Source organism: Sminthopsis crassicaudata, chromosome 1 (assembly GCF_048593235.1).
Source record: "Sminthopsis crassicaudata isolate SCR6 chromosome 1, ASM4859323v1, whole genome shotgun sequence".
In the NCBI taxonomy this organism is placed as follows: domain Eukaryota; kingdom Metazoa; phylum Chordata; class Mammalia; order Dasyuromorphia; family Dasyuridae; genus Sminthopsis; species Sminthopsis crassicaudata.
In genome coordinates, this window is record NC_133617.1 from 462,901,562 (window position 1) to 462,916,465 (window position 14,904).

At 38.1% G+C, this 14,904-nt stretch overlaps 1 protein-coding gene across 7 annotated transcripts in view; it reads left to right on the forward strand.

The window, feature by feature from the left end:
• The first annotated feature begins 356 nt into the window (after nucleotides 1-356).
• Nucleotides 357-14,904, forward strand: part of PALM2AKAP2 (PALM2 and AKAP2 fusion) — a 485,619-nt gene continuing 471,071 nt past the window's right edge. For 4 of the 7 annotated variants that reach the window (XM_074280840.1, XM_074280843.1, XM_074280841.1 and 1 more), the window contains exon 1: nucleotides 512-1,030. In XM_074280840.1, coding sequence (XP_074136941.1) covers nucleotides 986-1,030 — 45 coding nt within the window. In that variant the 5' untranslated portion in view covers nucleotides 512-985. Of the gene's footprint in view, nucleotides 1,031-14,904 lie in introns of all 7 variants that reach the window. The other 3 variants (XM_074280848.1, XM_074280842.1, XM_074280849.1) reach the window with 3 other exon arrangements.

The window sequence follows — 14,904 nt, forward strand, 5'->3', positions numbered from 1 at the left end:
AAGGAAGAGCATCCTTCAGAAACTCTTGACTCTAATGCCAGGGCTACTGCAGAGAAGGGAGAAGAAACACAATAAACCCCGCGAGCCTCCCCTGAGCAGACGTATACAAAGCCAAAGGCGGTAGACTGAAGCCATGGCTATCTGCTGCAAAGTCCCCAGGGCAGGGCCGGGCAGGCCGTACCCATGTAGCCGAATCAGCGAGGATGCTGACCCTTCATCCCCCCCATCCTCCCCAGCTGCGGAGCACTCCTCAATCCTCCCATCCCCGGAATAGACCGGACCACATTCCTGCTCCACAGTTAAGCCCAGGGTCACATTTTCATGCACCAACTGCTGCGTCCCCAGGTCCCTCGTACAGCAATAACGGCCCGCCACGGTCCACGTTATTTGCCCCCGACTGCGGTTCGATTGCCCAACAAGCCATTCTTTCCTTTAAAGAACAGAATCCTTTCCAAAGGAATTTGTCTGGCGAGTTCTATTCTCGCGCACCGTCCTCCCCCGCCCTCCGCAGCCCCCGCTCTTCCTCAGAAAGTCCTACAGCTGTCTCATTCCCCTGCATTCTGCAGGTTCTGATTACTATGCGTTCTCTAGATGTTCCACTCCTGTGGTGACCCAACACCCCAGAGGCGGAGCAAGCCAGCGGAGACGTCAGGGCAAAAAACCCATCCCAGCCATGCCAGCTCTCCCTCCGCTCAGCTGCTCGCAGCCCACATCCATGGCTCGTGTGACAGCCTCGGAGCCCAGAAGCCGCGCTGAAATGCAGTTAGCAGCACAGCTGGGAGACAGGCAAGGAGGCGATGGTCCAGAGACGGAAATGAGCTTCCCGTGAGCGGCTGCTCCACTGCGGTGCCTGCCGCGGCCGGGCTTCCCCTCGCAGCGGCGCCGGGCTCGGGGCGAAAATCCCCTGCGGGGCAACTCGGTTTCTCTCGGTGACTGCGGTGTTTTTCCCCCTTTTTCTCCCACTTCCCGTGCCCTCTTCTCTAGGATGGCGGAGGCAGAATTGCACAAGGAAAGGCTGCAAGCCATAGCTGTAAGTCTAGTCTCCTTTCATTTGCTCTATTGTCTGGCAGCGGAGGGGACCTTGAGTTTGGGGCTGGGGAGGAGGTGGGGGAGCACTCCAGCACAGTAGCCGCATTGGCATGTCTTGAAAAAAAGAAGTTGGTGAGATTGGCTTGGCTTTTTCCTTTAGACGCGTGCATAAAGGTCGCATGCATGTTTCTGTTCGTATGTGCCCATGTGCAACTCCAGTGGGACTGGGGCATTAAGAGCGATATCCAGGGCTTAGAAAGACGAGGCTGTATTTCAGGACCGATGGCAGGGGAGGGGTACGCGAATGGAATGGTTCTCAAATGTTCTCCTGCCGTGCCCAGGATAGCTTTGCTTCATGGACTCGGAGGGTGGGGAAACTGAATTAAAGGGTCATTTTATTACCCGCCGTTCTCTTAGGTAAAGGAAAAAAGTACGTGGCTCCCGAACGTGTAGCATACCTCCTCACTGGGCTGCATGTCTGCATGCTGCTGGGAGTCCTGAGCCTCCCCTTGGCTGGTGCCGTATGAAAAAGGACACACTGAAGGGGAAAAGTACTGCTTATAAAATGGCCCGGCACGCCACAGCCCAGAACTCCCAGCATTGGGGAGGTCCCAGGGCCCGGCTGTGCTGTGCACCTCATCCAACTGGCTTCGAGGCAAGCCCTTCTGGCAAAGTTCAGATGCCAGTTCAAAAAAGTTGTGCAATGTAGGGTCTCTGCATGTGCTACTTGGGTTTTAAAATGTCTAAATCTGTCGAGATTTTAATCGTCCTTGGACCAGTGTTACCAATGATCAACAGATGTTGTGTTTTTACTATAAAGGCCACAGCTGGATTATATATTTCCCTTGTAGATGAGGGAATGATTACTGCTGTTGCAGGGAAGAAAAAAGAAAAAATAGGACTAATAATATCCTAGTACAGAAGAATCGCTAGACTCACAGTGGATTAATGTCTCCAAAAGTTACCTGGGGGAGGGGGGAAGTCTTAATTGGTTGGAGGGAAGTAGTGGGTACTGCTTTATCAGCAGATATTTTTTCCCTCCAGAAGGTTTTAAGCCATGTCTCCGATGGAAAGGAGCATTAAGGCCATGCTGTTTTGGTTTTTTTTCCTTAAGTCTCTGGCCTGGAGGGAGTTTTTGTGGAATTCTTCTTTCCTAACTCTTCAAAGGCAGATACTGTTTTTGAGATGCCACAGTTGAATCGAGAGGGTCACCTCCAACAACATCTAATCTGAAAATTTCTGAAAACCGGGGTCTCTAGGACGCAATAAGCTATGTCATCATCCATGTATGCTGTGTCTGTGTTGATGGCGCATGAAGTCATTCATGGCTTGAAAACTTGAGAGCAAAGCCTGTGATGCCCGCATGATGCCCTTGATAAGAAAAGAGATATTCAAGTCGTGGTGCCATGTAGATAGCTGATGTTTTGTTACTGATGGCATAATAGGAGGCTGTAAGTGGAGTTGGCGTTAAGGCACAGACAACTGGGTGACTTAGCGGGATCTTCGATGGAATCCCTTCTGCTGGAAGCTCCAGGCTTCTGTCGAGGGCCTCCTTCACAGAGCTGTCACATTTTCTGATTTGGCATCCTGGTTTCCTTCAAGTAAATGGCTAAGCAAAAGCTGGCGCCCATGAAAAGACTGGCTTTCTGCACATGGAGAAAGGCAAGTCAGCTAATGCAGGTCCTCTGGTGCCAACTGTCTCAAAATGTGGCAGACTGATCTAAGCAGTGATTTACTCTAGGAAGGAGGCTGGCACTCTCTTTGAGGATTTTCCTCTTCTTGTGTGTGCCCATAAACACACACACATTTATATTCCTATATATCTTATATATGTATATCTTACATAAACATTTATATGCATATATTTTAAAACATGTATATCTCTTGTACAGCCTTTATAATTTTGTGAGTAGAATTGGAGAGTTATCTGTACCGAATGCAAATAAGCAAATTTAAACATATGGATTTTGACATGTGCATGTCCTATACTTTCTAGGATTACTGTCAATGTGGCACTGTGCAAGGTTACATCATTTTGGGGTGTATGTACTGGGATTTAATTATTTAGTTCATAGATTCTTAATCTAATAAATTTTGATAACTGTATTTTGGAATTATAATCCCATGAATTTTGTGGAATGCTTTTGAAAACATTCTGAGAAGAGATTATTAATAGGTTTCATCAGAGATATCAATAACTCCAAAAGGGTTCAGAACCTCTTGCCTAGTTGTTTTCTGCCACCTTTATTCTCACCTTCATACTTTTTAAATGCAAATTCAGTCTGAGGGACAGTGCTTACCTATTATTAAGCCCAAACTTGTGGAGAAATAGTGGTATTCATCCACCTCCCCCCTCAAGCCTTATCTCTTAGCCTGGGATGCTCCCCAGGGACATAGAGACAGCTAGGTGGTATGGTTAATAGAATTTCTAAATTGGGAATCAAAAAGACCTGAGTTTGAATGCTGCTTGCAACACTTATTAAATACTCTATGTCCCTAGGCAAGGCACTTACCCTTGCCTGTTTCCTCATCTGTGAAATTGTACCTATCTCACAGGTTTGGGGTGAGGACCAATGAGATCACACATGTCAAGCCCTTTGCAAAAACTTAGTGTTTTTATAATTCTTCATGATTAAGATGAAAGCTTGGGAAGAAATCTCCACCACCTGGAGTGAAGTTATATAAATTTCCCCAGGTTCTTGAGACAGGAGTAATTTCCTTTACCATGTCAGGCAGTATATTAGCACTCTGTGCTATGGACTCAGAATTCAGTTTGAAGTGGTAAGAGATAAGCAGATGGCACTGGGAGACTCCTAGGAAAGTAGATAAGGACCATGACAAAATTTACACAACAAATATTTTATTTCTTGAGCACCTATTATGTATTAAGACATTAGTAAAGCAAGGGAGATTATCTCTAAATACCAAGTGCCATAGGGGAGATTTAACACTGTGATAACTCATGCTATGAAATAACAGATAGTTGTGTCACCTAAAATAATCAGGTCACATGATGACTTAGAACAATTCATTTTACTAATTCAGTCTCGTTTTCTTCATCTATAAGATGAGGGGATTACACAGAATCATTTTTAAGCTCCCATATATCCCTAAACATATGATTTTATGTTAATCTCAGACAATTTTAATTTTTAAGCAAATCAGTCCTTCCCTGTTCTACCCCATCTTCTACCCTGTTCCAACTGCCTCCAAAAAAAAAAAATATCCTTTTCTAGTTCTCTATTTGAATCTTTCAGTTTGATTTTCTTGTCCAGAGGCCAAAAATGGCTTATTATCTTTATTTCTTGCCAAAACCAAGAGGAAGTCACAATAAGCAAGATCATTTAAAAATCCATTTTGTCCAGGTAGTCAATCAGGCAATAAATATTTATTAAGTATTTTGTTATGTGATAGGCATTGGATTTAGCACTGAGAATACAAAGAAAAATAAAACGATAGTTTTTACTCTCAAAATGCTTACAATCTAATGGGAGAGACAATATGGGAGTAGCCATGTGCAAACAAACTATAGACAGACTATGGTGAAGATAATCAGTGGAGGGTGTCCACATTTTTCCTTGCTATGATTCTTTAGCTGAAGAGTATTCATAATTACCTTTCCTTGTTTTAGACAAGAAAAGTTACATAGTATTAAGTATGGAATGAGTCCCAAAGACATTCAGGCCGAGAAATATACACCATGTCGTATCTTCTTTTACCCATGAGCAATGTGGGCAATTCAGAATTCCTGATGGATGAAGTTAGAATATGACTAAGTATCCTAACATGTACACTTGGCATGAGGAAGCCATGAAGCCCACTGGTATTAGTGGTAAGCTGGGGGGCCCACATCCTGTTACAAATATTCCAAGAATTGGTTCAGTGGATGTAAACTGTCCAGTGTCAGTTGTATCTTAATGAATAACGTTTGCATTTTGAAGAGGCCACTGAGACCAAATGGAAACCAAATGTAGGGAAGGAAGTGTGGTGTCTGAGCTTCAAGAAAGGATGACAAAGGCATCCTATAACATCCCATGCAAAACTGGTTCCCCTTCCTCCACTGAATTATAGTACAACCCTCGTGTCAATTTGGGAAAATGCATTTTGGGGGAAAATCATGAATTTTCAAGCTGGAATACCCTTTAGTTGTAACAGATGAATAAATCCTGAGAATTTAGGTGTGCTTAAAGTTTATATTTGGAGCCCATCTATACTAACTTTTGTTTTATTTTATCATTTACTTAAAGTACACTATAGGCATAGTATTCCCCTAGGAAATATAAATACAGAACAATCCTAGTCTCAAGTAGCTTGCAATCTACTTGAGTACATAGATACACAGATCACGGTTGAATATTCAAGAAATTTTGCAAATCTAACATGTGACTGGGTCACTAAAGAAAGGCCCATATTTTTCATGCTGGTATTCTTCTAGTATTGCTCACAGAATTCTTAAGATCACATAGATTCACAGATTTAGAGATGGAAGTGAGTTTAAAGGTCATTTAGTCTACCCTCTTACTTTACAGATGTAGAAATTTAGGACAGGAGATCTAAGTGATTTTGTACAAAATTACACTGGGTAATCAGTTAGTAAACATTTATTAACATCCACTAGGTGCCAGGTACTGTGCTAAGCAGTGGGGATATAAATACAAAAAAGAAAAACACCTCTGCCCTCAAGAAGCTTACAATCTAATGGAGGAAGGCAACACTCAAAAGGATGAAGGAAAAGGAAGAATGATGGAATTATCTAGATAGGAAAGGATAGGGAGTGTGGCTAGATAGGAAAACAAAGAAAAGAGATAGAAATAGACTCCTTCTTTAAAAGGAGGTTTTGGAGTTCATTGTACAAATGGTATTAAGTAGCAAAGCTCAGATCCTAAACCAGATCCTTCAACTCCAATCCAGTGCTCTTAGTGTATGATTGCCTGACATTGTAGTCTCCAAAGAATTGAACTTGAGCATCTCCCAATGCAGTGGATATAGTAGATGATGGGCATGATCATATTCCAGAGAAGGAATTATCAAGGAGAAGTAGAACACTACATCCAAAATGTGTGTAATCCCTGTGGCAGACAAGGGAGGGGATGGACAAGAAGCTTGTGGATAGATAGGAACGAACAAGTTGGGGTTGGAGAGAATACCCACATCATGGAAATCTTAGACCTACTTGAGTAAATACTGGGTAGTATAAAGTATAATAAAGGTGGATGGATATTATTAGAGAAGGCTTGCAATAGGTGAGTATGAAGTAGTATTTTTTTAAAGGAACAAATCCAATGAAAGTTTGAGAGAAGATATTGCAGTTAAAGGGAATAAGAAATCTGGAGATGTGAAAAAATATTATTGTATATGTAAGGGTTGTTGATGAGTAACAATAAATGGAAAAAATGGAATAGAGATAAAGGTAGTTAGTTAAAATCTGTGCAGAAGAGTTTGAATTCACTAAATAACAGGGAGATATGCAAAGTTGTTGAGCAAGGAAGTGAATGGATAAAAATTTTAAACAATTTTTTGAGAAAAAATTTGTCTCATTTTAATTTTTTTCTGTATTAGGACTATTATTCTTATTCTAGTTCCTATTCAAGTCAAAAAGTTTGATAGGAAATCATAGGAAAAAAAGATTATTGGGAAAAATTCTTTTTTATCTTGAGTAAGCATCTTAGTAGTTTAGGGAACATTTTTTTAGTGAAGCCACTGACTTTTGACCATTATGAAGAACATGAAGATAGATATATGACTTCAGATAACTTGTGGTTGTATAGTAGTTAAGTATCCAGAATTCATATTGATTTTTAACTTAATAGTGTGATTGTCCTCATAAAAGATAAGCAATGTGAACAATGCATAAGCTAAAAATAGGTTTGCAGTCTTCATACATGAGAAACATGCAGCTCAACATTCCAGGCCTCAGCCTCCTGGAGCAGGAAGGCTACCAGCCATGGTGAACTCTGTGATGCACTGAGATTTGTAGCTGCCATCTGAAATCAACCACAGCAAAGTATGTATTGATTAGGTTTTGGCAACATATAGAGGAAAGCCAATTCTCAAAGCCAATTCTCAGGAGATGTGAATGTTCTAGTTTCTAAGTTACCTGACACTACTTTTCCCTGGAGCTAACAGCTTTTTTATCATTGCCTTCGCTTATGGGATTTGTAGTATGATTGAGTTTGAAGGGTTCTTAAGGAAAACTAAGGTCTAAAAATGTTAAATGACTTTACCTAAGCTAATACAGTTCAGAAATAGCAAATTTAGAACCTAAACTCCAGTCTTCTGATTCCAAGGTCACTGTTTTTTTCTGCCTCTTACAATGCAAGGTTGGTACTTTTTAGTACTTAGTGGAAAGGAAAAGGAAAAGAACATAGAAAAATGGGCGAATTTGATAACTGTCTTCAAATATTGTAAAGGAGAATTTATTTGCATCCAGGTCTTATCTTCCTATTATATTGTAAGCTTTTTGAACACGGAGACTGAATTTTTCTTATTTTCTTTTCTTATTCTTTGTATTCCCAGTGACTTATATATAGCAGCTACTTAATGGAATTTTGCCAAATTGTTGATTTAAATTTCTATAGGTTCAGAGAGTAGAACTAGGCCCAATGAGAAGAATTATAAGAAATCTATCAACCACTGTGCGTTTATTAAGCACTTGATAGGTGCATATGAAGCATTAGGGGTACAAAAACAAAAAAGCAAACAGTCCCTGGTGTAAGGAACTTAATGTTCATTTAAAGAAAGGAATGTATACACACAGAAGTGAATACAAACATTTATGCAAAAAAGTATAAGTTCTTTGGGTTGAGGGAAGGAAGCTAGGAATTCAAACAGGCAGAGTTCATTTCAGGCATAGGAAGGGGGACAGATTCACAAAGGTAGATCAGGCAAAAATGGAATGATGTATGGGGAAGGACAGAGGGAAAGGAAGGAAGAGAGTGAGGGAAAGAGAAGAGAGAAAGAGGAAAACAGAGAGACAGAGATATCCAGAGACAGAGATAGATGGTCTAGCAGGCTAGTTTGGTTGAACCATAGAGTGTATCATAGAATAGGATTTAGTAATAGTAGAAAGGTAGATGATAGTCAAATTGTTAGTGGCTTTAACAAACACAGGAATTTTTATTTTATCTTAGATCAGGGGTTCTTAAATTTTTGCCACTCATGACCCATTTTCATCTGAGAATTTTTATATGACCCCAAGTATACAGATATGTAAAATTGTTATAGAAATAAAATATTTACTGATAATAAATGTTAAAGAAATTGATTTTAAAACAATTGTTTGATATATAAAATTTTACATAAAGAATTAAATATTTGATTTTTACTGATATTTGTTAAATTTTTTGTGATCCCCATATTCAGTTACATAAGCCTATATGGAGTCATGATCCACAATTTAAGAAGCTTTGCATTAGTCATTAGGGAAGCACTAGAGATTTTTGAGCAAGGGAAGCATGTTCAAATCTTTGCTTTAACAATATTACTTTTTCAGGTCTGTGGGGAGTGCATTAGAAAAGGGAGAGACTTGTTAATTAGAGGCTAGAAAAAAGGAAGAGAGAATAGGGATGAAGTCAAGGAGTTTTGAGATATAGCATAGGAGAGAATAGAAAAGAGGAAGATTAATTGAAAGGAGTTATGCATCTGATTTTAATTAATAAAAGATCCTGTATGTTGGCTTGGTGACACGCTTATAATATGGACAAAATCAAGTTGCAAAATCACAACAAAAATTATGAGTAATTTGGTGGTGGTCAGTGGAGAGGCAGGCAATGTGCTCAGTGGCATTATTGTAGGTTACTCAACCAGTTTCCATTCTGGGGGTTGAAGGGTGGGAAGTTAAGTAGGTTTGAACCTATGATTCATCAGTATGAGCAGTTCCTGGTTTAGAGATGTAGAAATTCTCTTCACCAGTCCAGCTCTGCAACTTGCCTGTAACTTACAGTCTTAACAAGATGCCAGTGGCACAGAGATAGATATGTGTCAGAAGCATGACTAGAACCCAAGTTTTCTGACTCCAAAGCCTGCCCTTTATCCCTTCTGCTAACTGTAAATTTAAACAGGCAGTTCTGGAGAAATGATTAATCTCTCAATGTTCAAACAGAAAACATAAATTAGTTTAACTTAAATGTCTTAAATTAATTTAATTTAAATAATTTAGTGAAAAATTGTAAAAGCTATTTCAATTCATCAGACACATATTAAATGCCTATTGTGTACAAACCACTGGGGGCACAAAGATTTAAAAAGGCATAACCCATATTTTCAGGGGACTTCTATTCCGTTGTATTGGTCTTTTGACTTATGGAATAATTTTTAGAGGATCCTAGAGCTGTGTAGAACTATATTTTTAAAAAGTTGTTAAAATTATCTATTTTTAGGACAGAGACTCCTAAGATTTCAGAGGAAAGAGGGAGTTTGTGAACTTGTATTTTAAAATGTATTTTTATTTCAGTAAAATTGATTACCTTTAAAATCATTTGTATTTAAAACCATTTTTCTGAGAAGGTACTCATAAGAAGTATCCATGCAACAAAAAAGGATAAGAATCTTTGATCTAAGATGCATTGATTCTGATTTTGAGCCACTTTACTGTATTCATTTATTAGACTCCTAAGGGAACGATCAAATCGGCAAGCTGAGAATAGGCTCAAGGTATTCTTTCTAATAGTTGCAGCTGCCAGTTGGCATAGCCTTAGAGCCAGGAGTAGTGTGGCATTTTAGCAACAAGCCAACAAGAACTTGAGTTTGGAAGAAAATCACTGAAAGCCTTAAAGTTTCATGTATCAAATGCTTCAGCATCCTAGGAATGCTATATGAGTAGGAAGTCAGTTATCTCACATAGTCAATAATTTGTTTCAGTTCCAGTGAACTTTATTCGATACTTCTTGTATGCATAGTATTGTGTTGAGTGCTCTGGGAGATAGTAAGCTTAAATAAGACATAGTATATATGCTTTTAGAGAGAAAGATAAATCACATATAACTAAAATGTGCAATGGCAATAACTTCTTTTGGGAGGAATAATGGTTCTGAACTCTCCTTTTATTGACATAGGATATGTCTGGTGAGGAAGAAAGTGGAAATTCTTGCTGCCAATGTAAATTGGCAATTATTTGGCAATTTATAATCTTAGGGAATTGCCTTTGTACCAAGAAATAACTTGTTCAGGAAAACCAGAAGGTATCAGATTAGTATGTGAACCCAAAAAAATCATCCTTAGTCTACCTGTTATATCATGCAGCCTTTCAAAGGTAACAATAAATTACATATAGATAGTGCTTTATGGTTTCACAAATGTCCCATCAGGTAAGTAGTATAAATGTTGTTATCACTATTCTGTTGTTTTGCAGTCTCTTTATGATTCTATTTGGAGTTTTCTTGACAAAGAATGGCTTGCCATTTCTTTTTCCAGCTCATTTTTACAGATGAGGAAACTGAGGCAAACAAGGTGAAGTAACTTTCCCTTGATCACTCAGCTAGTAAATGTCTGAGACAAAATTTAAACTCACAACTTCAGGACTGCTGCTTTATCCATTGTGCCAACTAGCTTTCTAATAGAAGCTATTGAATCCCCATTCTAAAGATGAAGAAGTTGAGAATCATGCTATATTTAATGGCATGACCATAGAATATTACAATCAGTTTGATAATCTGAATATAGAATTCTTAAATCCAAATCCTCCAGGCTTTCCATTTTTATTCCATGTTGCCTTTTCTACAATAACAAATCATTGATGCATTAAAGAGGAGCAAATACAAATTTTAAAAAATTTTTTTAAAAGATGGAAGAATGAAAGTTTTTACTTTTGAGGTGTGGGGTAGGACGGGAATAACTTCCTGGAAGAAGTGATATTTGGAATAGACTTCAAAAGGGATGGTTAGGCATGCATCAGGTTGAGGAGGAAGTCCTTAGAAGCATCGGGAACAATTGTGATCAAAAGTTTAGATGTGGAAAAGCTTAAGTTATTTTCAGAGAATCCAGAGTAATCAAGTTTGGTTTGAGTATTGAGTACAATCAGTTCTGCTGCAATGCTTGCTCAGAAAATGAGAATGTGTTTCAACTGAATTGATATATTTGGGAACATTTGGAGCATAACAAGATCGGTTTGCTTCTGTTCAGTTTTTCTGTCACAGAAAAAACTCAGAAAACTGTACCATATTTTCAATAAATCACAAGCTGTACTCTTCTATGGCCTACTAGAGAACCAACTTGGTCATATAGCTTGGAGTATAGGCCAAACAATAACTTCTTGGCAGCCATTTATTGTAGTAGTTATGTATTTCTTTATCATTTACCATGTATAAAACTATTCTACTGTTTTTATTAGGTTCTTATCTTTTAAAAATGTCACTGATAAAATTTGGAGAGTTCTACCCCAAATCCCATTTCCCCCATAAGCCATGTGATTTTTATTTGTACAGTTTTGCATAATACTTTTGGGGAACACATCTGTCATCTTTTAGCAGAACTGACTGTCCCTATATACCCTATTCCATCATGAGAAGTAATAGAAGAAATGACTAGCATGGAATTGATACAGTGACCATTATATTGTAAAGAGACTTGAATGTCCAGCAGGAGTTTAATGATAGAAAAGAGATTTCTGAGGAATGATTTGACTAGCTCTATGAATAAGAAGAATTATCTGGCAGTAATATGAAAAATTGGATGGGGTTAGAAAATTTAAGCAAGAAGACTTGTTTAGAAAACTGTCCCAATATTTTGCCAGGTGTAAATTAGGGCCTACATTTGGGTAATTCCAATGTATATAGAGATTATTTGAAAGATGTTACAGGGGTGAGATTGACTGGATTTAGTAACTGATTGGAGAGAAGTATGAGAAAAGAAAGAGTCAAAAATAATAATATTTCAGTTATATGAGATTATGTGGGAATTATGGCTAGAAATATTGAAATAAAAAAGATAAACCACTTTGAGGGAAAATAGAAAAAGCTTAGTTCGAGCATTGCTAGAGTTTGAGCTTCTAGTTTCTAATGTAGAGAGGCCAGGAAGGATGAGGACTGAAAAAAGCCACGAATTTGGTGATTAAGAGGTCATGAATAAGTTTTGGAAAAGTGGGTGGCTAATCCCATCTTTGTCCCAGATGGAGATGTTCCCTCCCAGCATAAAGACCACATCTACTATCTACCCACCCTTTCTTTGCCCTCTCTGTCATGCTAAAATCAGTCCCCTTCCTCCTTTTTTAATCCATTTCATGCATTCCTGGGGTTCTAGATGTGGGTCTGCCAAAAATCTTATAAAAAAATTTTTTAAATCAAAATTATTCTTTTATAAGAATTTATATGGTGCCTACTACATTCAAAGCATTGTATTCATATGTATATATATATATATAAATATATATACACACATACATATATGCATACATATATACACATACACACATATATATACATATATATAACATATACATATATATACATACACACACACACACACACAGACACACACACACATATATATAAAATTTGATAAAACCCCTGTCAGGTAGGTGCTATTATCATCCCCATTTTATAGTTGAGAAAAAAGGTTAAGTATCTTGCCCAGCATTCCACAGCTAGTAAGTATCTGAGGCTGGATATGATTTCAGATCTTGTCTCCAGGCTCAGTGCTCAATCACCATCAGCTGCCTCAGATTAGCATATCTTACTGTGGGTGTTCAGTAAATCAACTTTTAAGTTCTTTGCCAACTTTAGCCTTCCCTTAACATTTTACAGAATTATATTGGTTTACTTACTATGCTAGGTGGGTGGGATTTTTGTTATTTTTTGCCTTCTAAATTATAACCAAACAGTCATTTGAGTGTTCACTTTATTTTTAAATTCAAGTCTGAAATTTGAAACTTTGAGAGTTAAAAAAATTGTTCCAAAAAGAAAAACATATGTTTGAAAATTTTAACCCCTTTAATGGTAGATAGGGAACTTTCTTGGGTAAGACAACTTTGAGATAAAAAATTTCAAAGAGTTTTTTGATGAGTGACAATTTTAAGAGTCTGATGTCCCTAGGTGGGACATCAGTATGTTGTACAAAATTGTGGGACATAAGTTGAGGGATGGGAGGAGTGAACGAAAAGGGTTTTTTTTGGGAGTTAAGGAAGATTGACCTAGTTCACTTGTAGAACATTTGCCAAATTGATGTGTTGATGTCAAAGGCAGAGAACAGTGAAGATGAAGAAGTACTTCAGCAAATGGAAGCACTCAACTGTCTAAGCATCTCTATCCTTAAATAAGTTTTCTCCATATGTCCAATAAGTGGTTGACTTATCCTGCCTGAATTTGCTAACTCTCCATGAATGGCCCACTGTCTGTCACATAATTTGATACTCAACAGTAACAAAAGTTACATAAGTATGCTTTACAAATGGACCAATCCATGACCAGAAAACCCTGTGTATCTATGATTTTACCCATCAGCAGTAAGTATGGACATCTGTGTTTATATAGTTTCTTTCTTGTTTAATGGCCTTACCTAAAGATCTGTTAGTTACTTGGAATCTTCCTGTTTACCAGTCCTTCCCTAAGTGAAGTAGCCAAGTCTTGCCAGACTAACTTAAGAAGAATATGTCTGGCCTAGTTATGCTGATTGGAACAAGCTGGGTCTGTCTTTAAATTGTCAAATTGTGTTTTTCATACTTGAAAGTTTCTAAATCAGCTTTGAAACATTGGAAGGGCAGGATCAGCAGGCCAAAAGGAAAACATGAATCTATAACAGTTGATTTTTAGGCCTTCAACCCTTATGTTTCCATTTTTCCAAAAATGGAATAGTATAAAATCAGAATAAAATACTGTTTTTAAGAAGATTTGCAGTCTTTGCCTAATTAGTCTAATTGCTTAGAAAGCACAATGCTCTCTTACATAAGAGAACTTCAGTCAATATTTGTTGAAAGCATGAAAGAGAAAAACAAAAATTTGAGTGCACTGCCCTTTAAATGACATTTTTTCCTTCGTTAATAAGATAGTAAGGGCTAGGCAACTATAAGTTTCAGTATAATATAATAAAAAGAATCATGGAATAAGAGTCAAAAATTTGGGTTCTGGCTTCAGCTTTACCACTATCTGTCATTCAGATAACCAAGCTGCATTTATTAAGCAGCTCCCATGTAAAAAAGACCACTAGATATTGCAGTGGATAGAGTGCAAGGCCTGGAGTTGGGAAGACTCATCTTCTTGAGTTCAGATTATTAAAAAAATATATATTTTTATAATAGATGACTCCACTTTCTCACCTCCCATTTTCTTCTTTTGTTATTATTGAATCATTTCAGTCCTGTCACCTCCCTGTGATCTCACTTGAGGCTTTCTGAGCAAAGACATTGGAATGGTTTGCCACTTCCTTTTTCAGCCTATTTTATTGTGAAGAAAACTGAGTCAAACAAGATTAAATGATTTGACCAGGGTCATACAATTAGTGTCTGAGGCCAGATTTAAACTCAGATACTCCTAACTCCAAGTACAGTGCTTTATCCACTGCACTACCTAGCTGCCCTCATTTTTTGAATTCACAAAGGAAAATTTATTTAAAGATATAGCAAAAACAGAAATACAAACACACCTGAGGACACCCTCTCCCATATTGTATCTGGGAGCCTGTAAAAAATGTAATTTCTACAAAGCACTTGCTCAATAAGTTTGAACCTCTGTTATTCCTGGATTGGCACAGGTAAGTTGCTCAAGATCTCACCTTCTGGGATCTCTGGTGGTCCACCATTCCGACCTGTCATACCCATGAGACCTGGTGAGGGCAACAGACAGAAAAAAAGACTAGGTCTTGGGCCAGAGCTTTAAGTAGTCTTGTCATGGTTTGGATGATGCTACAATAAGGGGTGATTACTAATTAGCCATAGCCACATAGGTA